Raw genomic sequence first — 24,350 nt, forward strand, 5'->3', positions numbered from 1 at the left:
AGATCCTATGCCAGTGGTGAACTGACACACACTCAGAAACACTGCATCAAGCTGCAGTTTCACACGTAAGGTAAGGACAATGTCATCTGAAAATGAATTGTGCCTGTGTTTGAAAGGAAGGATGCAGAGATCTGGGTTTTAGAATAGATTAGATCAGAACAACCGACAGAACAAGTATGATAAAACAAACGTTTCCCTGGTTATCTGAAAGAGTTGATGCAGGGTGTCTGGCTGACACCGTAAACTGAGAGAATTTACAGCTCACAAACACATCACCTGGACCCCCCGCTCCCAATGTTCCACAGTAACCTTTCCATCACTTCCTGTCACCATACCCTTCCATTCCCCATCGTGCATTTATCCAGCTTCCCCTTACATGTATCGATACTATTCACCTCAAACATGCCATGTCTGTATTCTGTCGTCAGTGTGGCTAACTCCTAACTTTCCACTGAAATGGCCCATCCACTCTCACAGCTTTGAGCAAATAAGAAATAGGTGAGAAATGTCAGGCTTGTCAGCAACACCAACACTTCCAGAATGAATTGGATGGTGAGATGTTTCTACTAGTCGGAGAGAGTCTCAAACAAGGGGACAGAGCTACAAGATAAAGGGCCGGTCATTTAAAACTGAGGTCCACAGAAATTTCTTCTTGCAAAGAGTGGTGAATCTCTGGAATTCTCTGCCCCAAAGGGTAGTAGAGTTTGGATCATTACAAGTATTTAAAGTGGAGGTGGATAAATATTTGATGGATCGAGGAATAGAGGGCAACGGGGAAATGGTGCAGAAAAGGAGTCGAGGCCGGCATAGGTCAGCCATTGAATGGCGGGGCAGGCTTGAAGGGTCTGGTGGTCTATTCCTGCTTCTATTTCTCATGTGAATTAAGTGGGGAATATTGTCAGTATTGTTAAGGTTTCATTACAGATTTCAGCCTCAGAATGTGGACAGGATCCAAGCTCTGGTATTTTTAAAATGAAATTAGAGAGACAGAGACAGCCCCCTGACCTCAATTCATCCAAACCAGCTGCTTTTGTGATTCCTGAAACATCAGAGCCAAGGTCCTCAAGATGAGATCTCTCAGGCCGTCCTCACCACTCCCTGGGTAAAGAGGTTCCTCTTGGATTCCTGATCAGGTTTACTAGTGAACTATCCTACATTGATGGCTCTTAATTTTAAACTCCCCCGAGAACAGTGAATTTTAGAGCCTTTTGTATCTCCACCCTAATGAGACATCCATTTTTCAAAGAGCAATGTCACTCCCATGATTGCATGCCCAGGAGTATAATAGATTATCAACATAATAGCAGTCTGAGCCTTAGCCAAGATTGCCAGAGCTCTGACTTTATCCACTGGTACTGTCCAGAATTTGAAGTGCTGTGGACACGTTGTAAGTGGGTTTGATGTAGTGTAAGGAATGTTATCTGAAAGAGTTGATGCAGGGGGTCTGGCTGACATCGAGGTGTTACCACTCACTAAAGGCAGCTCGCACTGTGATGAATAAAGCGTGGCTCGGAAGGGACAGCTGCAGATGTACAAGCAGGTGCACTGGAACCTGAGCCAGAAGGAAAATGATGAATTGCACAAATGGCTCAGCTGTGACAAACCATTCCTCTGATCTCTGGGCATCTCGGGCCTTGTGGAGAAGCCCACATGATCTCAGATTGAGGAACTTGGCTCTGATATTTCAGCAGAACGCAGAAGCAAACGGTTTGGATGAGCGGAGGTCAAAAATCAGTCTCGCCAATTCCATTTTGAAAATATCAGAGCATGGATCCTGCCCACATTCTGAGGCTGAAATCACAAATGAAACTGTAACAATACTGAACATTACACACACGACTCATTCTGGAAATGTTGACGGTGCTGACAAGGCTGCCATTTATCACCCATTCCTCTTCATACAATAACTACAAAGGCCATTCGGCCCATCGAGTCTGCACCGACAACATCCCCATCCAGGTCCTACCCCGTAACCCTACATATTTACCCTGCTAGTCCCTCTGACACTATAGGGCAGTTTAGCATGGCCAATCCACCTAACCCGCACGTCTTTCTGACTGTGGGAGGAAACCGGAGCATCCGGAGGAAACCCACATACAGGGAGAACATGCAAACTCCACACAGGCAGTCATCCAAGCCGGGAATTGAACCCGGGTCCCTGGCACTGTGAGACAGCAATGCTAACCACTGTGCCACCGTGCCGCCCTACTCACCCAGACTGAGTGAGTGGCTGGACCATACCAGGGAAAAGTTAAGAGTCTACAGCAGTGGTGACAGACTGGAGTCACATACGAGCCCTGACCCAGCACAGTAAGTGGTGAAGCAGTAGGAATTTTACAACAGTCAGTTGGTTCAGCACCCATTCAGGATGATCCGTGCTGGCACATAGTCCCACAGGTAAGATCAAGAACTAACCTGCAACAAGATGAAAATTCAAGCAATCTGAGATGTTGTTTGAGGAATAGATTTCAGCCTGGGCTCCAGAGAACTCTTAGTTAGTTGTCCAGTTAGTGGCCTGGCTGGCATCTTTAGTGACCAATCAAAGCATTGCAATAAGCAGATTAGATCTTGGTTTAATATCTGATCCAAAGGACATTCCTTCCAACCACGCTGCATTTCCTCAGCCTTTCACCGAATACTGAGTTCAAACGTTGCAAAATACATCCTTTGCTTTCAGATAACAATTGAGTGAATCTTAGAATCTTAGAAACCCTACAGTACAGAAAGAGGCCATTCGGCCCATCGAGTCTGCACCGACCACAATCCCACCCAGGCCCTACCCCCATATCCCTACATATTTACCCACTAACCCCTCTAACCTACGCATCCCAGGACACTAAGGGCAATTTTTAGCATGGCCAATCAGCCTAACCTGCACATCTTTGGACTGTGGGAGGAAACCGGAGGAAACCCACGCAGACACGAGAAGAATGTGCAAACGCCACAGACAGTGACCCAAGCCGGGAATCGAACCCAGGTCCCTGGAGCTGTGAAGCAGCAGAGCTAACCACTGTGCTACCGTGCCGCTGAAGTTTGCCGAAATCAGAAATTCAATGTGAAGTAACTGAAGCTCTGCTTATTGGGGCATTAAATATTTAGCAACTTTTATAACATGTTAAATTGCATTACATTCTGCTCATAGGAGATTAGCTTACATACGTAATGTGCTGAGAATGTCGAGGTATACTCCCCACTGCCTACAGCATCCACATTTAAAACTGCTTCCACTGGCCACACAGCACTCACCATTAACCAATAATATTAATGTCAAAGCTGCAGCTTACAGCGTTCCCAGCACTCTGCTTCGTTCCAGCAGAAACAGCCAATATATACTCACTAACTCACCCCTCAAAAAGGTCTGCTGGGACACGGACATGTAGAAGTAGATAAAACCTTGCTATTAAAAAACAGAAAATGCTGGAAATACACAGCAGGTCTGTCAATATCGACCTGAACTGTTAACTTTGTTTCTCTCTCCAAACACTGACAGACCTGTTAACTATTTCCAGCATTTTGTGTTTTTATTTCAAATGGTCCCATCTGTAGTAGTTTGCTTTTGTAACAGTTCATTTAGCAACCTTGGGTTGTATTGTAAACCCTTCTGAACCCCTCTGGTGTGGAATTACAGTTTGTATTAAACACTGATTACAGTTTAAATAAAGCTAGTGGCAGTACATTGTGTTGTAAGCAGTCTTGTTTAGTTTATTTGTGAATTACAGCATTGTTATAGAGTATGGTCAAAGCACTATCCCATTCTACCAACCAATACATATGGCAGGAAAGTGCTGGCTTCACATATACAACCACCATATTGGAGACTATTTGTCCAGATGGAAGCAGCACTCTGCATTTGTTTGGGGAGGGGACAGTGAGTTGACAGACTCCTGAGTTTCATTATTCCGAATCACCTTGTGTGTGATTCGAGGTCCTCTCAATGAGGTCGTTCTGGCAAGGAGCTCCAGGAAGGAGGCTGGAAATCTCCGGGTCTGAGTGAAGCCCACACACCATGACCGGAATTCTCCGACCTCGCCCATGGCCGGGGTTCTCCGACCTCACCTGTGGCCGGAATTCTCCAGTCCCGCTGCAGTCAACAGAGATTTGGCTGAGTGCCAAATTTTCCATTCTCACTGGCAGTGGGGCACGTAAAACCCAGAGAATACTGGCTCACTTGCCCAGATCAGCATTTACTCTACACAGTTCCCATGTTTATTGTTGGGAGGAAGCTGTGCTTTGACAGAACAGGGTGTCGCAAACAGGTTTTGGTGCACAAATTGAAATATTATGCTCCGAGTCCGAAGTGTGAAGTCATTTTTAATTAAGCATCGTCCAAGTGGTGCCATTTATGTAGCACAATCTGCCACATCTGTGCAGCGATCTGCTCCAAGTAATAAAAACCTGTAATAATTCTGGAATAACTGGAGTAATATGAACAGATAACATCATGTATTTTGTAACTCAGAAGCTAATCTAAACTGGAACTGTAACAAACTGCTCTACACGGTATCCTGAAATGCTTCAAACTATTGCTCTGCTTTCACTCAGAGCTGTCTGTGTTGACTTTAATTATAAAGAGGTTTTTCCTTGTTAAGACAAACAGCCTCTCATTTGTCGCTTGGAAGCCCAGCACAGGGTCATTGGTCTCCAAACTGGCAACCTGCTGCTTGGCTACTTGCCCCACATGCCTTGCTTCCTTCCGGTTGTAAAGGACGGTCTCCACAGGCGTGGGCTGGCGATAAATGAAGACGCGACGGAAACATTCACACAGGGCAGCATAGGAGTAGTTTGGAGCACACGTCGAAAACTTCTTTTCACGTTTAGATGCCTGAACATAGCCTGGAACAAGAAATGTTTTTCAGTTTATTAGTATCCCGGGAAGAGAGCCTCGTAGTTAGAGTGTCTTTCACATCCCAGTGTGCCTCACAGCCAGTGGAAGTGTAATCACTGCTGTAATATAGCCATGATGTGGAGATGCCGGCGTTGGGCTGGGGTGGGCACAGTAAGAAGTCTCACAACACCAGGTTAAAGTCCAACAGGTTTATTTGGAATCACGAGCTTTCGGAGCGCTGCTCCTTCATTCCTCACTCACCTGATGAAGGAGCAGCGCTCCGAAAGCTCGTGATTACAAATAAACCTGTTGGACTTTAATCTGGTGTTGTGAGACTTCTTACTATGTAAATATAGCAAACATGGCCACCATTTGTACACAGCAAGATCCCACAAACAGCATTGAGATAATGGTCAGATGATTTTATTTGATGGATAAATATTGGCCAGGACACCAGTGGGAACTTTCCTGCTCTTCTTCAAAACAGTGCACTGCAGACTTCCCCCTTTTGAGGCCAGACAGGTCCTTGGTTTAACGCCTCATCTGAAATGGTGCAGCGCTGAAGTGTGAGGCTAGATTACGTACTCAGTCTCTGGACAATCTGATAGAAGGTGTACGATTTGTATATTTTTAAATTGAGGAACCAAGGGGTTAAGCGACAGCCTACAGAGCAGGAATGAGTAAAGGAAGCCAGACAGTAGCCGTGACACGATGCCAAGCTTGGGTTCCTAGCTGAAAGGGAAGACTGAGGAAAGTCAGGAGTTTCATAGTGTTAAGGTTCTGGAATGGGATGAATTAGGCAGCAGATTGCATGGTGGGCCTGGGGTTCAGCACAATGAGGATGTTGGAGGAGGAATGACATATGGAAAGGCTTATGTGCAGTTTAGGAAAAATCAGGAAAGAGATTGGGAAACAGGAATCAAAAAAATAGAAGGGCAGGAGACACAGAGAGCAAAAAAGTTCATGTATGGAAGGAGATAGAGGCAGAGAGAAAGATACACAGACAGACTGGAGGCTCAAGACCAGCTCGGATTGTGCAACAGAGCAACTTCTCTGGTAACTTGTTTAGAAATGTGACGGAGGTATTGGAAGATCCTGCACAAATGTGGCACCAGTGTTTACATCTTTGAGTTAGAAATCACTGTGTGATAAAGAGACATTTGGCATGAAAGAGAAAGTCCAACTTTCTGGCAGTGACTCTTACATCTTAATTGGCAGAGTTCCACTGAAGGCAGTAAGGATAAAGGAGTCGAGTGATGAAAGGTTAAGCCATCAAATGCTGACAGGTACTGCTTAGGCATTTCAGAGCCACCAAGGAATTGTTTGAGACAAAGGCGAGGTTTTCAGTCAGAATATCAAATGGCACGGAGGAAGTGTGGTTGTTCAGTCAGCGTATTGGCAGGAGGGCAGTACCTGCAGCCTTTACCAGAACTATCCAGATTGCAGGCTGAGGTGGGAAAATAAACATGATAAAAGGCTCAGCTTTGTTTCAGTCAGGCTAATCATAGAAGTGGCTAGGTAGGAGCATTCCCAAATACATAGATAAGATAGCTTGGGCAAGGAGAGAAAGAACGGGGCGGGAGGAGTGGGGGCGGAGGGGAGTGGGAGGGGAGTTGGGGGGGGTCGTGGGATGGGGGTGGGGGGAGTGGGATGGGGCGGGACAGTGGGGGCGGGGGAGTGGGGCAGGGGAGTGGGGGCGGGGGGGGAGTGGGATGGGAGTGGGTGGGGGAATGGGGGCAGTGGGAGTGGGAGGGGCGTAGGGGGCAAGGGGAGTGGGAGGGACGTAGGGGGCGGGAGGAGGGGGTTGCAGGAAGAAAGTGGCTGACAGTTTTAAGAAATTGTACTTGGCAGTTCTGGCAGTGAATGTCCAGATCTTCAGGGCACGGTTAAATCTGACTTGGGGTGCTTCAAATTCATCAGGCTGGCATGTGTGACAGGCAGAGGCACAAGGCAGCAGACTGGCATGTATGATTCAACCAAATAGAAAGGGAGAAGACAGGAGAGCAAGGAAGTTATGTACGGAAAGGCACACAGACTGGAGGCTCGAAGATTAAATATCATTGTGCATCAGACAAACTTCTCTTAACTTATTCAGAAACGTGATAGGTATTGGAAGATGCTGACAATATGGCAGCAGTGTTCATATCTCCCATCAGATCCAATGGAAGGGAGTCATGAGGTTTGAACACATTTGTGGTAACCAGAAGGATGACACTTACTCCATCATCAGAGGAGCAGATAAAGCTTTTGACTTCACAACCATTTGGAGTTAGTTTAGAGTGTGTTTTGATTCCAAATTTTCAAATCCTCATCCTTGCTTTCAAATCCCTCCCTGACCCTCACCCCTCCCTGTCTCAGTAACCTCCTCCAGTAACCCTCTGAGATTTCCAATTCTGCCTTTTTGAGCATTTCCAATTTTAATCACTCCACCAAAGGCAGCTGTGCCCTCAACTCTGGAATTCCCCCTTGAGCCTCTGCACCGCTCTTCTTTCCCCTTTAAGACACTTCTTTGAACTTGCCTCTGACGAAGCTTTAGGCACTATCTCAATGCCTCTTTATGGCACTCGGTGTTACATTTGAAGAGAAAGAACGACCTGCATTTATATAGAGCCTTTCACAACCAAATGTTTCAAAATGCTTTGCAACCAATGAAATACTTTTGAAAAGCTGCAGCCAATTTGCACACAGCAAACTCTTACAAACAGCAAGTGATAATGACCAGATAATCTGTTTGGGATTAGTGAGGGATAAATGCTGGCCAGGACACAGGGCAGAACTCCCTTGCTCCTGTTTGAAATAATGGTATAAGATCCACCCGAGCAAACACATGGGCCTCAGTTTAGCATCTCATCCAAAAGAAGGCACTTTGACAGTGCAGCACTCCCTCAGTACTGCACAGGATTGGCAGTCTTGATTTTTATTTTCAAGTGCTGGAGTGGGATTTGAACCCAGAATCTTGTGACTCACAGATGTGAGTGGTACCAACTAGGCCCATCTTACCCTCATCAGAAGTTTTGTCTGATAACACGCTTGTGAGATGCTTTTGGATTTTTTACCATGTTATTGAATCAATGTAAGCTGCTGAATAAAGATATTGAATAATTGTAAGCTGTTGAATGAGTAACAACAGTTAAATATCAAATGCTGATCACACGCAGTAAGGAAACAGAAACTGGAAGCCAAGGTCTGCGGAACATCTGAATGATTGGCTGAAGACTGGGCAGATAAAGGTACAAATAAGTTTGAGGTTATTCAGGATTGGAAAGAACAGAAACACCGGTCCAGGGAGAAAGAATCTTTGGGCAGTCATCGATCTAAGAGTTAATGCTAATCAAATACATCATTGAGTACAATCACCCTCCCTTTTTTTTTTACAGCTTTCCAATGCTGTGTAACTTCTGATGTGGTGCATCCTTCTTAACTGATCTGAAATACCCCATTGTACATGTTACATGGATGTCTCTCTAGCACGAGGCTATTAATGACAGCCCTGAACATACAACCGTATTGCAACAGTAAAACTTAAATGAGAAAAAAAAAGTCAATCACAACTTATTAAAAAGTGCGAAGCATTCATGGAACAGAGATTAACCAGCAAAGGATTCATGCAACATGATGACAGTTTTCATCTTACCTAAAGCATTGAATGTCCCGATGTGCTCCCACATGTTCTCCTGTTGTGCGTGTGGTTGCCATAGAAGTGCATCAACATCATGACGGAGACACAAGCAGGGCATCTCAGCTGGATTTACCACGGCTGTAAACAGGTACTGGTGACTGCTCAGATTAACCTGAAAACAAAATGCTCAAACATTTATACACCATGAGTAGCAAGGTGCAGCAGGAGTCAAATGCTCTCGCAATCAAATTTACAAGCTTACTGAAGCAGTCCATGTCCACCATCTACAAGGCCCAAGTCAGGAATGTGAGGGAATACTGAGTGCAGTTCCAACAATACTCAGCAGTGACAGCAGTGCGTACTGTATAGAAAATGAACAGCTGCAAATCTCCAAGGCCCCTTCAACATCATTCAAAACCCACATCATCTACCACCCAGAAGGACAAGGGCAGTAGAAGCACGGGAACACCACCTGGAAGTTTCCCTCCAAACTGCACACCATCCTGACGTGGAATTGTATCGTTATTCCTCCATTGCCATTAGATCAAAATCCTGGAACTCCCTTCCTATCAGCATTGGATATATGCACCAGATAGACTTCAGCAGTTGAAGGAATTGCCTCACCACCATTTTCCCAGGAGCAATTAGGGTTTGGGCAACAAATGTTGGCCTTGCCAGCAATGCCCACGTCCCATAAAAGAATTTTCACCAGCCTATGTTAGTTTGCTCCCGACACTACACACTTATATTGAACACCATTGTATCTTTCTTCTAGAATGGCTGATGGCTTTCTTTTCACTGCTAGGAAAGTGGGGAGGGAAATTGGTGAAAGTTGATGATCTTCATTGAGAATAAGGCATGTGTAATACTGACTAGCTCAGACAGCAAGAGCAAAATTTCAGTGTTTCTTTCCAAAGAGTTTTCAATTATTCCAATGTGCAAGACGAACGGTCTCTATTTCCTGCTCTCGCTCTCTCAGACCTTTGCAGGGTGACTTGTGTCTGTGGTTCAGTAATACCTTAGGAAACTCTGTAACCTGATACTACAGTGGCTTTCTTTGGACTGTTCTTCGAGGTGTCTTGTATCCCAGTAAAAATGCTAATGAGCTATCTTCTAAACTATTCCACCTTGGAATTAAATAAAGAGTTAAATTTACCTATTTCTAAAACCTAACATTCCTAACACCTTCCTGTCAATTTGGAGATTAACAGTCTACCCACAGTCAGCACATGTGGACATCTTGTACCTTCTCAGCAGTCTCTTGACTTGGGCCCCTCTTGCCCCATAGCAGCAGCAGGCTTGCTGTTGGGCAGAATTTAGAGTGGGTCACATGACCCTCCTTCATGCCACAATTTTACCTTAAATTAAAGAGACTGTCCCAAAACATAACAATCTTGTAAATTTTGTATTCAGAGCAACATAATCTAGCTGGTAGCACAACAAACAGAAGTGGAGAGTTTTGAAACAATTGCTAATTATTAAATAGTAATAGCTACTGTTCCGAATTTACATTAATGATTTAAGTACAAAATGATCAATGCAAATTGATGATGTTTGCAGATGATACTAAACGAGAGACAGTAAAAACACAGCCAGCGACCTACAATAGGAGTTAAAATAAATCTGCAAGAAATCAATGAGGGATGAAATTCAATAGAGATAAATGTAAGGTGCCATACAGTTCAAGGAAAAGCCAATGTCACAGATATAGTTTGGACAATATAAGTAAAGCAGAAAGGGATAAGAGGCAGGTAAGGTTCTTCATTAAAGATGTTGAATCACTATGGAGCAGCAGTAACAACAGGGAATGGATGCTTAATTATACGGCTAGATCCATTAGGATGGAAAATGTCATTCTAGTACAATACAATGCCTGGGTCAGATTGCACTTTGGGGAATGCATTTAGTTTCAGTTGCAAAGACCTTTCAAACCATGGAGTTAGTGCAGAAGACAACCAAGAGATTGATCTTAAGCATCAAAGGAACAGGAGAAACTGTCTTGAAAGGAAGTGAGTAACAGCAGACTATATAACTAAAGGTCACAGAAGCGGTTCATCTCACCTCTGGCACTTTTGCCAATTACCTCGAGTCTTAAGAGAAAACATTGGAAATGCTGAATATTGAACTGCTGTTGGAGCTCTGCATAGGTGGGTCTTCCACTGTCAGGGTCAGCACCAGGCTTCCAGTATATTATTTAGCAGGTTATCGAGCTGAAACAACTGTGGCAAGGTGACTCATGGAGCTTTGTTGTCAGGCTGACTTATCAGGCCTTTGTCACAACTGGAAGAATGTATGGTTTCAAAAGTTCCAATTTATATGCCAAAATTGGCTGATTAAAACTTCAAGACCCTGGATTTCATTTAATGGCTTCATCACCATTTACAACAATCGCGGATTATAAAACTGTGTGAAGTAGAAAGAAAATCCCTGAAAAGCTGCCGCAGCATACATACCTGTACTCACTGACAAATACTTCATGCCTAACAGAATGACCCAGATTTTACGACAGTAATGAAGGTGAAGCAGTCATTACTCCTCTGAAACTGACAGAAATTTCTCAATTCCACACATGCGTAGTTAAAATGCAGAGGTCACTGTCTGCAATTCACTGCTTCTCCAAAAGGTACACTTTTGAATTCCCTCCAGACTGCGATGAAATAGAAATGACTGAACTGACAACTTGTCCATTTATAGAGTCAAAGAGGTTTCAACATGGAAATAGGACCTTTGGCCCAACTTGTCCATGCTGCCCCTTTTTTTAAAACCACTAAGCTAGTCCCAATTGCCCGCATTTGGCTCATATCCCTCTATATCCATCTTACCTATGTAACTGTCTAAACACTTTTTAAAAGACAAAATTGTATCCGCCTCTATTACTACCTCTGGCAGCTTGTTCTAGACACTCACCACCCTCTATGTGAAAAAATTGCCCCTCTGGACCCTTTTGTATCTCTCCCCTCTCACCTTAAACCTATGCCCTCTCGTTTTAGACTCCACTACCTTTGGGAAAAAATATTGACTATCTAGCTGATCTATGCCCCTCATTATTTTATAGACCTCTATAAGATCACCCCTAAGCCTCCTATGCTCCAGAGAAAAAAGTCCCAATCTATCCAGTCTCTCCTTATAACTCAAACCATCAAGTCCCGGTTTATGCTATTAGTTTTGCTGTAAAAGTCTTTGAAAAAGTTACACTTTATTGAATGAGGTGTAACAGGGTTTTCAAATAGTACATTAAGTTTATAATTACTGCTGAATAGGCTTAATGTCCCACTTGTGAAATGTCAAATTTATCCATTATGATTGTTTTTCTAACACTAAAGTAGTTTTAAAAGATTTATAGTTGTATTGGTAAGCATTAGAAAAATGTATAGTTTTAAGTGAGTTTAATTTGATATTTCTGTGCCTGGAAGGGTAAAGACTATAGTTAGATTCATGCAGGATAAAGGTATTTGAATGTGTGGGAGTTGGTTCAGTTCCAACTCTGGTTCTATTGTGCTTAGAGAAGGCTACGGGGTGAAGAGTAAATAGGCCAGCAGAAGTATGCAGGTGTTGCTTAGCAACTGGAAGCCCTTTTAAAGAGAAAAAAGCTTATTTGTTCTCAGTTTTGTTGAATTTAATTGCAGTTGGAGACAGGGCACCAGGGAATGAACATCTCTCAGCTTTGCCAGAAGAAAGAGTGGAGAGGACAGGAGCTGCAAAGGGGCAGACTTCCTAAGGAACCACTTACAGTCCAGATAACCAGAGAATTTGGACAGAAAGAATGTATTAAGCTGATTGGAGTTGAAAGAACAGAGACAAAGGTATTGTTCAGAAGGATTCAAGGAAGAGCAAGCAAAGTATTCTGAGTTAGAGAGACAATTGCAGTAACCAGATTTAAAGTGGGAAAGCACACTTCAGAGGTAAATTAAATATTTGTGCCATTTTAATAGAGTCTGGGAATCAAAAGTTAAAGCAATTGTGAACACTTTGTACAGCAGTCAGGACAAATAAATCCTAAACAGAGTGGTGTAAAACCTGGATACTGGACTCACTGTTAAAAGTGGTGTGGAAGCTTTGTTTAAGAGGGTCATTTGGAAAACCTGGATTGGATTTTGGAATGCAAACTGCTAATGGAAAGCATTATTGTGAAACAAGATTTTAAAGCTTGTGTTTGGGAGTGGAGTTTGGAAACTCTTGAGTGACAATCATCTCGGGATGCAGGGTGGGGTGGAATTCTGAGGAGAAATCCACAGACACTAACTTGGGTTCAGAGCAGATTGTATCGGATCACAGCCAATCTGTGTGCGTAAAGGGACTTTGAGTTAATCATACAATCAATGAGACCATTATATCTTAAAATGTACTTTGTAATCTGTGTTAATCTTAAACCCTGTGTGTCATTGTTAAATTAAGGGGGGGGGGGCGGGGAATAAAGGAGTATTAAGATAAGGGGGAGTAGAAACCAATTTTTCATGTTTGATAAATGTTTTTTTCTTGTTGTCAAAACTAATTAACAGTCCTGTAACTCCGTTCCTCCACATTTTTGATTTGATTTAATTCATTGTCACACGTATTAGTATACAGTGAAAAGTATTGTTTCTTGCACGCTATACAGACAAAACATACCGTTCATAGAGAAGGAAAGGACAGAGTGCAGAATGTAGTGTTACAGTCATAGCTAGGGTGTAGAGAAAGATCAACTTAATACAAGGTAAGTCCATTTAAAAGTCTGACAGCAGTAGGGAAGAAGCTGTTCTTGAGTCGGTTGATACGTGACCTCAGACTTTTGTATCTTTATCCTGACGGAAGAAGGTGGAAGAGAGAATGTCCGGGGTGAGTGGGGTCCTTAATTATGCTGGCTGCTTTGCCGAGGCAGTATAGACAGAGTCAATGGATGGGAGGCTGGTTTGCATGATGGATTGGGCTACATTCACAACCTTTTGTAGTTCCTTGCGGTCTCGGGCAGAGCAGGAACCATACCAAGCTGTGGTGCATCTGTAAAAGTTGGTGAGAGTCGTAGCTGACATGCCAAATTTCCTTAGTCTTCTGAGAAAGTAGAGGCGTTGGTGAGCTTTCTTAACTATAGTGTCGGCATGGGGGGGATCAGGACAGTTGTTGGTGATCTGGACACCTAAAAACTTGAAGCTCTCGACCCTTTCTACTTCGTCCCCGTTGATGTAGACAGGGGCATGTTCTCTACTACACTTCCTGAAGTCGATGACAATCTCCTTTGTTTTGTTGACATTGAGGGAGAGATTATTGTTGCTGCACCAGTTCACCAGATTCTCTATCTCATTCCTGTACTCTGTCTCACCATTGTTTGAGGCCCGGCCCACTACAGTGGTGTCGTCAGCAAACTTGAAAATCGAATTGGAGGGGAATTTGGCCACACAGTCATAGGTGTATAAGGAGTATAGTGGGGGGTTGAGGACACAGCCTTGTGGAACAACCACAGCATTTTGGAACAACCAAGTTACGGTCTTTTGAGCCAGGGTTCCATTCTAAAATTTTCCTATCCAGTTATAATTAGGATAACGAAAGGAAGAAAATCACATTTTTTAAATATATATTTTTTTAAAGTTTATATTTCAGCTTGCACCTTAATCTCATGTGTGTCCCAATCATTTATTCCACTCTCTCTATAATGTAATGAGAAGTGTAGGATATCAGTGGGTCTTACCTCCTGTCTTGCGGTCTGTGAGAATATTTCAACGTGATTTGACTGTTTACCCAGCTTGGTGAAGTCACTCTTGCTGGGTGTCTAAGATTCTTAGCAGTAATTCCACACCAATGTTATGGAGGGGAAATGCACACAGAGACCATTAAATCCTTGTGGACAGTTCTGTTCACCGTCAGTGGCAAGCACGTTTTGCTTTAACATGATTGCAAAATCTATGCAATTATACCGGATTACAAATCAATTAAAAAATTCAGCACCGCTGGATTAAGTTATTAGTGTGGGAGATGTTTATATCCAACAGGCTGATCAGATTCAGCAGCATTTGCTGTCCTGATTGTACAGGCTGTGTGGAATTAATAGCGAAAGCGCCAATTGCCAGGTTGGGGAAGGGGCAGGAGAGAAGGTGTCACTGAGAGGGGTGCAGGGGAAGGCTCCCGACAGAGGAAGGAGAACAGTGCAGTAACTTTTCAAGTTGTCAGGTGATAAGCAGGGTTTGGGCAAGGGGAAGAGACAGACAGGACCTTACTGTAAGGCTAGAGGAGGAGGCAATGGGGTCAGGAAAAGCAAGCAGAGAATCCAAAGGCTGGGAGACATGATTAGACATGAGCAAAGGGGCTAAGGTTATAAATAGCGGTTGCACGTACTCATTAGTCCACTGCATAAAAGTACACCATGGAAGGTGGATTACCACGTCAGGCTCCTCAAATCCAAACACATAACATACATTCCCCAAGATATATTTTCAGCACTGTGTTTCAGTTGCTGAGAAAACAAATATAAAAATTAAAATGTTAACCCTGAATGAACAGACATCTAAGTAATCAATACACATAGGACAGAACTTAGCCTGGAAACATTAATATATTGTTTTTATTCATTGATGGGATGGGTCAGCATTTATTGCCCATCCCTAATTGTCCCCGAGAAGGTGGTGGTAAGCTGTGTTTTTGAACCGCTGCAGTCCACGTAGTGTAGGTATACCCACAGTGCTGTGAGGGAGTTCTAGGATTTTGACCCAGCAACAGTGAACGTTCCAAGTCAGGATGTTAAGAGACATGGAGGGGAACTTCCAGGCGGTGGTGTTCCCTTGCATCTGCTTCTGGATGATAGAGGTCGCAGGTTTGGAAGGTGCTGTTGAAGAAGCTTTGGTGAGTTGCTGCAATGTATCTGGTAGATAGTACACACGACTGCCACTATGCATCAGTGGCAGAGGAAGTGAATGTTTATTGTGGTGGATGGGGTGCCAATCAAACAGGCTGCTACTTATTATCAGCACCAAACTACGAAGCAGGAAGTGTAGAGGACAGGAAATGTGTCACTCAAGATAGCACCTCTGACAGTGCAGCACTCCCTCAGTATTTTAGTGAGAGTGTCACCCTGGACTTCATGCTCAAGTTTCTGGAGTGGGACTTGAACCTGCAACCTTCTAACTGAGATGCGAGCATGCTACCAACTGAACTACAACTGGCGCCATACATCAAGCTAATCTGTACCTTCCTTTTCTTCTAAAGTCTCTACGACAGCACCAAATGTTATCAATCAGGTCCTGCTTAAAGCTTCTATCAAGACAAGCCTCATTATCTACTAGCCCCACGTGACTGAGGGAAGGATTATCGATGGGAGGTATAATTGATAAGCATTGTATAAGGAACTAGGTTATGAAATAAGTAATTTGGTAGAAAACTCTTCCCATTCAGTAACACATTAATGAAGAATTCATAGACTTTGTATCATCAAAACTTCATTTATCACTTAACGTTAAGGATAGGACAGATTTTAGGATCATTAGAGATAACTGACGTAACTAGCAAAGGGAAATTGAAAAAATTAAATATAAAGAACAGAAAGCAGAAGTGTCTTAAATAGTACACACTAATATTTCAATCTGGGGCACTATGAAACATCTTCATCTCCAGACTGACACTTTTTCCCCAAATTTAAGACACAATGTATTATACATTAAACAAAAGACCTGGCTTAATAGACAAAGCATAGAACATGACATTGTTTCGATTCTTGGTTGGTGAGTTCTTTATTTGTGCTTTACCCAAAGTTTAGATGTCTTTTTTCTCTCGCTGTATAACATTCTCTGGTGGAACTTTTATCTGTCTCACGAGGCTGGGGGTATTGGGCACTTTGCTGGGTAAAAGGGGCTAGGCAAGTTAAACTAAAGGGTCAAGATAAAACTTAACCATAGAGAGAAAGTTCAGACCCAGGGCATGCAGAGAATAAAAAGAAATATTCACAACTGATCCCTCTAAGATGCGCACACGTGCAACTATGAAGGTACTGCAGAGGTCACTCACAAGCTGTCCCCTATAAGATACCACACATATGCCACCACGTAAAATAAATTTAAAATGTACCATACATTAAACAAGCTGTACACAATAAAGAAAATCTCAAGGAATCATTGCCGTGCATCTGGCACACCCACTAAGAGTTACAGGGAATAGTTCATGGCAGGTGGATGCAAGGCAAGAACTTGTACTTATTCAACAACTTCAATATGGAGAAACAGCCCCAAATTCTTCCAATACTCAGGGCAAGCTTTTTAATTTGGTTTGATTTGTTTTATTATTGTCACATGTATTGGGATACAGTGAAAAGTATTGTTTCTTACGCGCTATACAGACAAAGCATACCGTTCATAGAGGAGGAGAGGATGCAGAATATAGTGTTACAGTTACAGATAGGGTTTAGAGAAAGATCAGCTCTGTGCATCACAAAAAAAGAACCATAATGAATAAACTTTATTTTTACTAGGAACTGACTTTTAACGAACAAACTACAGCTTTAGAAAAAAAGGACAATTTAAAAAGAAGCTGGAATCGTTGAGGAAAGCCTTTCATTTCAAACAGGTGCTCACTAATGGTTTCTGAGCTGCGATTTCACAGCGTGAGACATGGGAGATAGAAGCCGGGACTAACATCAGTAACTAGATATCTCTAACCTTTTAGAATCTGCTTAATTCAGCTATGTGGATGGAAAATCCGATGGATGCAGAACAGCCTCAGAATATTATACTTCATGTGCTATTAGAAAAAGCGAATTCCACGCAGGCACAATTCTTCTCAGAGTTAAGTCCATTATCTATCTTTCGCAGATTAAATTATAAATTGCCCTCGGAGCAATATGACTTAAATTTCATTCTGCTTTCCAGCAATAGTTGGCACACTATATATTTTTAAAGTAAGACATATGGGTGCTTCTAGAAGGGGAAAACCAGATGAGTATTAACGTGACAGGTTTATTAACACACTGGTACAAGAAATATCAATCCAACTTGTCTGAGAATGTGAAACAGATAAAGTATGGTCATTTTTCAGAAAAGTATGGATTTAATGCAATATGCAAAGTTCTGAATGATCACAAATCATCAATATTGTAAGAGATTGTCTCAGTAACAATCACTGGGATAATTCTTTCATTCATTAGCATTGTATGTGTGGTCTTTCAGGGGCTAAGAGCATCCATAAAAATAGGATATAAAGAAATGTGCATTTGCAGAAACATAGAGCACAGGGGGCTACCATTCAGCCCATCATGTCTGTGCTCGCTCTTTGAAAGAGCTATCCAATTAGTTCCACCTAGCCCTTTTTATATCCAATTCTCTTTTGTAAGTTACTATTGAACAGAAGCAACAAGGGACATGTGAACAGCTAAACCTGACTACCTCAGACTGGCTGTGTGTGTTAGTGGAACATAAACGAGGGTTCATCTCCTATACTGACCAGGTACAAATATCAAAGCCTTCACGAGGACTCATCACGTGTGAAGGGGCAGCGCCAAATGCTACTTCTAATTTTATACACTGGCTGAACTGGAAAGAAAAAAGCATGTTTGAAAATAATGAGTAATTTGACAAATTACTTCATTGATAGTTCCGACAGGCTCAGTTTGCAATAGGTTATCAGATTTAACTGGGTAATGCTGCCCGAGATGTTTGCAGTTTTGCGGTTTACAGTAATTCAGGATCATGAACAAATCGGCATAAAATGAACAGATCCTGTTATTCAAACCAGATGTGAAAGTGCAAGGGGCAGTGTTCATACTGAAGGTGTGGTGTGTGCTTTATCAAAACTTATAGGTAAATGTTATTTAATGGGTGGAATTATTCAGCCCCGCCATGGTTGGGGTGGGGCCGTATATTGCGGCGAGCCGTTCAAATGTCCATTGACTTCGATGGAACCGGAAAATCCTGCCGGTCAGGGGGGAGGGACCGGAAAATCCTGCCGGTGAGGGGGGAGGAACCGGAAAATCCTGCCGGTCAGGGGGGAGGGACCGGAAAATCCTGCCGGTGAGGTGGGAGGGTCAGGAAAATACTGCCGGTGAGGGGGGAGGGACCGGAAAATCCTGCTGGTCAGGGGGGAGGGACCGGAAAATCCTGCCGGTCAGGGGGGAGGGACCGGAAAATCCTGCCGGTGAGGTGGGAGGGACCAGAAAATCCTGCCGGTGAGGGGGGAGGGACCGGAAAATCCTGCCGGTGAGGGGGGAGGGACCGGAAAATCCTGCCGGTGAGGGGGGAGGGACCGGAAAATCCTGCCGGTGAGGGGGGAGGGACCGGAAAATCCTGCCGGTGAGGGGGGAGGGACCGGAAAATCCTGCCGGTGAGGGGGGAGGGACCGGAAAATCCTGCCGGTGAGGGGGGAGGGACCGGAAAATCCTGCCGGTGAGGGGGGAGGGACCGGAAAATCCTGCCGGTGAGGGGGGAGGGACCGGAAAATCCTGCCGGTGAGGGGGGAGGGACCGGAAAATCCTGCCGGTGAGGGGGGAGGGACCGGAAAATCCTGCCGGTGAGGGGGAGGGACTGGAAAATCCTGCCGGTGAGGGGGGAGGGACCGGAAAATCCTGCCGGTGAGGGGGGAGGGACCAGAAAATCCTGCCGGTGAGGGGGGAGGGACCAGAAAATCCTACCGGTGGGGTGGGAGGGACCGGAAAATCCTGCCGGTAAAGGGGGAACCGGAAAATCCTGCCGGTGGGGTGGGAGGGACCGGAAAATCCTGCCGGTAAAGTGGGAACCGGAAAATCCTGCCGGTAAAGGGGGAACCGGAAAATCCTGCCGGTGAGGAGGGAAACCAGAAAATCCTGCCGATGACGGGGGAAACCAGAAAATCCTGCCGGTGACGGGGGAAACCAGAAAATCCTGCCGGTGAGGGGGACTGGAAAATCCTGCCAGTGAGAGAGAGAGGGACCGGAAAATCCTGCCGGTGTGGGGGCACCGGAAAATCCCGCCGATGAGGGAGGACTGGAAAATGCTGCCAACGAGGGGGACTGGAAAATGCTGCCAGTGAGGGGGACTGGAAAATGCTGCCAGTGAGGGGGACTGGAAAATGCTGCCAGTGACGAGGACTGGAAAATGCTGCCAGTGACGAGGACTGGAAAATGCTGCCAGAGAGGGGGGTCTATAAAATTCTGCTGCGTGCTTTTGGGTGAAAGCTGCTACTAAAACCTGTCTATTGCAAAGAATAATTCTATCAGGACACAAAAACGTTCTTCAAAAGAAAATGCCTGTACTAGGTTCCTCGTGAATTTCAAAGTGCTCCTCCTTATAACTAGTTAATTTTAAGTTAAGTAGTTTAAGTTATTAAGAAACAAATTAAATGGCACCTTAAACTCTGATAAACTAAATTACAATTACAGAATCAGTTATACAACCGATTTGTGCCTGACAAGGTACAAGTGTTCAAATAAACCTCTTTAATTCATCAGAAATTCAGCTGCTGCATCATTCTGATATTATACACCCAGAAGTGCTTCACTGAAGTAGAACAGTCTTAATGGGCCAGCAAGGAATCTAGTTTAACAACTGAATCACTGCATTTCATCAATGTATACGCAACCCAATCTGCATATTCTAGGATCAGTTCTTCCTCTGTGCTTCCATTAGGCATTCTTAATATGCACGATGCAATCATTTTTCAATTTCTGTATGGTGATATTTCTATGGAATGTGGCTTCACTGAGCTCCATCACACAAAGTTTCATCTCTGGCAGCCAAAGTGATTAGCTTCTATATAATATAATGCTGCTGCAAGCACATATTGATTAGCTGCTGAGATCTGCTCCATGCCAGGCCAACCTGAACAGGTTGACAAATACTGCCATTTGACATCTCAAGGCAAAAATAACAAAATGAAGTTTATAGTTTTTAATCTTCATTACTTCTTGCATACTGACAGATCTTCAGGTGTTCATAGAATCCCTACAGTGCAGAAGGAGGCCATTTGGCCCATTGAGTCTGCACTGACTCTCCAACAGAGCACCCCCCCAGACCCTATCCCTGGAACCCCATGCATTTACCCCAGTATTCCCCCCAATCTACACATCTTTGGACACTGAGGGGCAATTTGTCATGGCCAATCCACCTAACCCGTACATCTTTGGACTGTGGGAAGAAATCGGAGCACCTGGAGGAAACCCACGCAGACACGGGGAGAATGTGCAAACTCCACACAGACAGTCACCCAAGGCCGGAATTGAACCTGGGTCCCTGGCGCTGTCAGGCAGCAGTGCTAACCACCGTGCCAGCGGTACGGTATTCTCAGACATACTTCAGTTAGCTGCATGTTGTGTACAAACTCACCTTCACATCAGTGCAATGCATTGTATGTGGGTCACTTCATGAAAGAGAAGCCATTTCAACAACCTTAAAAACAGCAATACTGAAGCAGTTGCTTAAAGTGTCGGTGCCAACAGTCGATCGAGTATTTCCTGCTCAATTTATTTCAAATATGCTTTCCCACTAAACAAAATATTTGAATGTGCTTGGGGCGATGTAGAATTTTTAATCACAATGGGGGTGTAAAAACTGGAGTAAATCACGCTGTTTTTTTCAGCGGGAGTTTCAAAGTGAATCTCTCACTCTGCACTGCAGAGTGCACTAGTGTGGATTACTCCAGAAACCAGTGGACGGGACCTATTCCCACTGGAGAGGCCGGCAGCACAGTGCTAAAAAAGCAGCGCGACAGGATGGGAGAATCGCCCCCAATATTGATTATTATAAACACACTTCCCTAATTCTACAGTGAGGGGATTCCAATAACTTCAGCTTTGCTTAGAAAAGATTCTGTCAGTCCTCAAATTACATAAAACAGTTTGAGATTTATATCACAAAACTGTTAATTATTACCACATCTATTTTGTTTATACTCCAGGTCAAATCAGGCAATAAAAAGTAACTGTGCATAGAAGATTTCTGCAAATATAATTGATTCAAACTTCTGAATAAATCTCAAAACAAGCATGAATGGGGAAATCTCTCGCTTGTTAGCTGAGTACAATCCCATCTTTGTAATATGATCAATCTAGCTGAAACTTGTGCTGATTGCCTTGCTGCCTGTATGGGGTGGGGGAACACAGCAGCAGACCCTATCTAGATGTTGTTGACGCGGCAGACTACAACTATTTTCAACAGGAACCAGGGTTGCCGGAGATCCATAGAATCAGTACAGTGCAGTACAGTACAGACCCATCAAATCTGCACCAAAGAGCAACTTACCAAGGCCCATCACTCCACCCTAACTCCATAACCCTGCGCATTTACCATAGTCAACGCACCCAATCAGCACAACTTTCGGACTGTGGGAGGAAACCAGAGCACCCGGAGGAAACCCACGCAGACATGGGGAGAACGTGCAGACTCCACACGGACAGTCAGCCAAGGCTGGAATTGAACTCAGGTCCCAGGCACTGTGAGGCAGCAGTGCTAACCACATTCAAACTTTTCCTAAAGGATTTCCATAGGCATCTCAGGTTTAAGGGGATGGTTTCAGGTATTTTGCATTTCAAAGAAAAGTATGCAAACTAAAAGGGTTTCTGTTAAATATGTGGAAGTGCACTCAGTGGCAGCATTGCTCATGACAACGGCAGCAAAAGGAGAAACAACGTTAAAATTTTCAGCTGATACAATTGGGGAGAAAATGAGTAAACTATTTCAGCTGGATGCAGTTTAACAAACAGACAGATAATTGAAATGCTAGACATTCTGGGAGCGAGAGAGAGGAGCGAGAGTGAGGAGCGAGAGAGAGGAGCGAGAGAGAGGAGCGAGAGTGAGGAGCGAGAGTGAGGAGCGAGAGTGAGGAGCGAGAGTGAGGAGCGAGAGTGAGGAGCGAGAGTGAGGAGCGAGAGTGAGGAGCGAGAGTGAGGAGCGAGAGTGAGGAGCGAGAGTGAGGAGCGAGAGTGAGGAGCGAGAGTGAGGAGCGAGAGTGAGGAGCGAGAGTGAGGAGCGAGAGTGAGGAGCGAGAGAGAGGAGCGAGAGTGAGGAGCGAGAGTGAGGAGCGAGAGTGAGGAGCGAGAGTGAGGAGCGAGAGTGAGGAGCGAGAGAGAGGAGCGAGAGAGAGGAGCGAGAGAGAGGAGCGAGAGAGAGGAGCGAGAGAGGAGCGAGAGAGAGGAGCGAGAGAGAGGAGCGAGAGTGAGGAGCGAGAGTGAGGAGCGAGAGTGAGGAGCGAGAGTGAGGAGCGAGAGTGAGGAGCGAGAGTGAGGAGCGAGAGTGAGGAGCGAGAGTGAGGAGTCAATGTAAAGACACTGAAGGGAGTTGATGAACAGACACCAAGAACAGAATTCTCCCATCATCCCGCCAGCACCATCAGTGGGAGGAGGCCCAAAAATGTTTTTCATCCCAGCATGTAATTCCTAAGATCTCCCATTGGTGCCCGCTTTGGCGGATCGGGAATCCCACTGAAGGCTGGCGTGAAACTGATTTACATCCCGCTAATTGAATTCAGATGAAGGCCCAACCAGAATCTTCCTCCCAGGCCCGATTCTCCGAGATGAGCTGGAAAATACATCCGGTCCAGAACACATCTGGACAGAGTGGGGATTCACTTGAAGAAGGCCTGGGACTGTGTCTGGAGCTTGGGATGGAGGCCATCAGCAGCCCTGGAACACCACATCAGTGGGTGGGGGAAGCATCTATCAGGTGATCTTCCAGCTTCAGTTTCCAACTTCCAGCCTCAGCATCTTCCTGAAAGTCCATGTTCAATGGCTGGTCAGTAATGTCAGACGCCTTTTAAATATTGCACCCAGATAAGACGGTGCGGACACGCACCATCAAGTTTGCCCCGCCACAGAAAATAGTGGAAACCCTGGATGCATTACGAATTATGCCAAGGACGGAGGATATGGCAATGGTTTCCCATGGTCCTTCGTTGCTGCCACGAGACTCAGTCCCAGACGGGAGAATTTCAACCTTGTGTCTAGTTCCCCAAAAGTGAGGGTGTAGGTAGATAAAACCATAAAATAAGCAGAATTTGAGGTTTTACAGCGTGATTATAGAGAATAGAATAAAATAATAATAATCTTATGCAAATTTTATTTCTAGTAGCATGCGCAGAATTGGGCACCCATTGTGGAATGAACATTAAAACCATGGTGCACGACACACTATCATCATGACAATGCCGGGGGTGGAAAACTATAGTTAATAAGAGACCTGAGATACTGGGACTATTTGCAATGAAGTAAGGAGGAGGTTTAATAAAGATTTTTAAATTATGTAGTGTTTTGGCAAAATGAATAAGGAAAGACCCCCCTTTTTGGTTGAGTCTTCAATTTAAAATAGCCAATCACAGATTATGTGGAGAGGTCAGTCTAATATTTTTCACTTACAAACTTATTGGAACATGGAATGTTTTGACACAGGGAACATTTGAGGTAATAAAAAATTGGATAAAATTTGAAGCAGTGGGATTAGTTTTGAACTGCGCCAGCAAAAAGCTGGCAAAGACTGAAATGCCTTCTCATGTGTTGTAAACTTCTATGATTCAGTAGCTGGCAAAATAAACAGAAGATGAAAATAAATCACTTTGACTGCAATGAGGTAGTAAAGCAAATGTTCCATTAGCAATTCAAAATTAGCAACTGGAATATTTATCAATATGTTCCACCACAGTACTTTTAAAACATGGGCCATGCTTCTCACAGAAATATATTTTAAATTCATTCAAGGGGTGTGGGTGTCACTGGCTAGGCCAACATTTATTCCCCATCTCTAATTGTCTTTAGGTGGTGGTGAGCTGTGCTTGTGAACCGCTGCAGTCCCTGTGGTGTAGCTACACCCACAGTGCTGTTAGGGAAGACGCTTCAGGCTTTTGACCTAGTGACAGTGAAGGAACAGCGATATAGTTCCAAGTCAAGATGTTGTGTGACTTGGAGGAGAATTTCCAGGTGGTGTTGTTCCTATGCATCTATTGCTCTTGTCCTTCCTAGATGGTGGCAGTCATGGGTTTGGAAGGTGCTGTCTA

General features: G+C 44.2%; 1 protein-coding gene across 1 annotated transcript in view; it reads right to left on the reverse strand.

The window, feature by feature from the left end:
• Positions 1-3,081: 3,081 nt before the first annotated feature.
• The window catches only part of nudcd1 (NudC domain containing 1), a 107,260-nt gene continuing 85,991 nt past the window's right edge, over positions 3,082-24,350 (reverse strand). Inside the window, exons 9-10 of the mRNA XM_078216902.1 lie at positions 8,460-8,616; positions 3,082-4,833 (exon numbers count right to left, since the gene is read on the reverse strand). Coding sequence (XP_078073028.1) covers positions 4,535-4,833; positions 8,460-8,616 — 456 coding nt within the window. The 3' untranslated portion in view covers positions 3,082-4,534. The remainder of the gene's footprint in view (positions 4,834-8,459; positions 8,617-24,350) is intronic.

Source organism: Mustelus asterias, chromosome 7, assembly GCF_964213995.1.
Source record: "Mustelus asterias chromosome 7, sMusAst1.hap1.1, whole genome shotgun sequence".
NCBI lineage: Eukaryota > Metazoa > Chordata > Chondrichthyes > Carcharhiniformes > Triakidae > Mustelus > Mustelus asterias.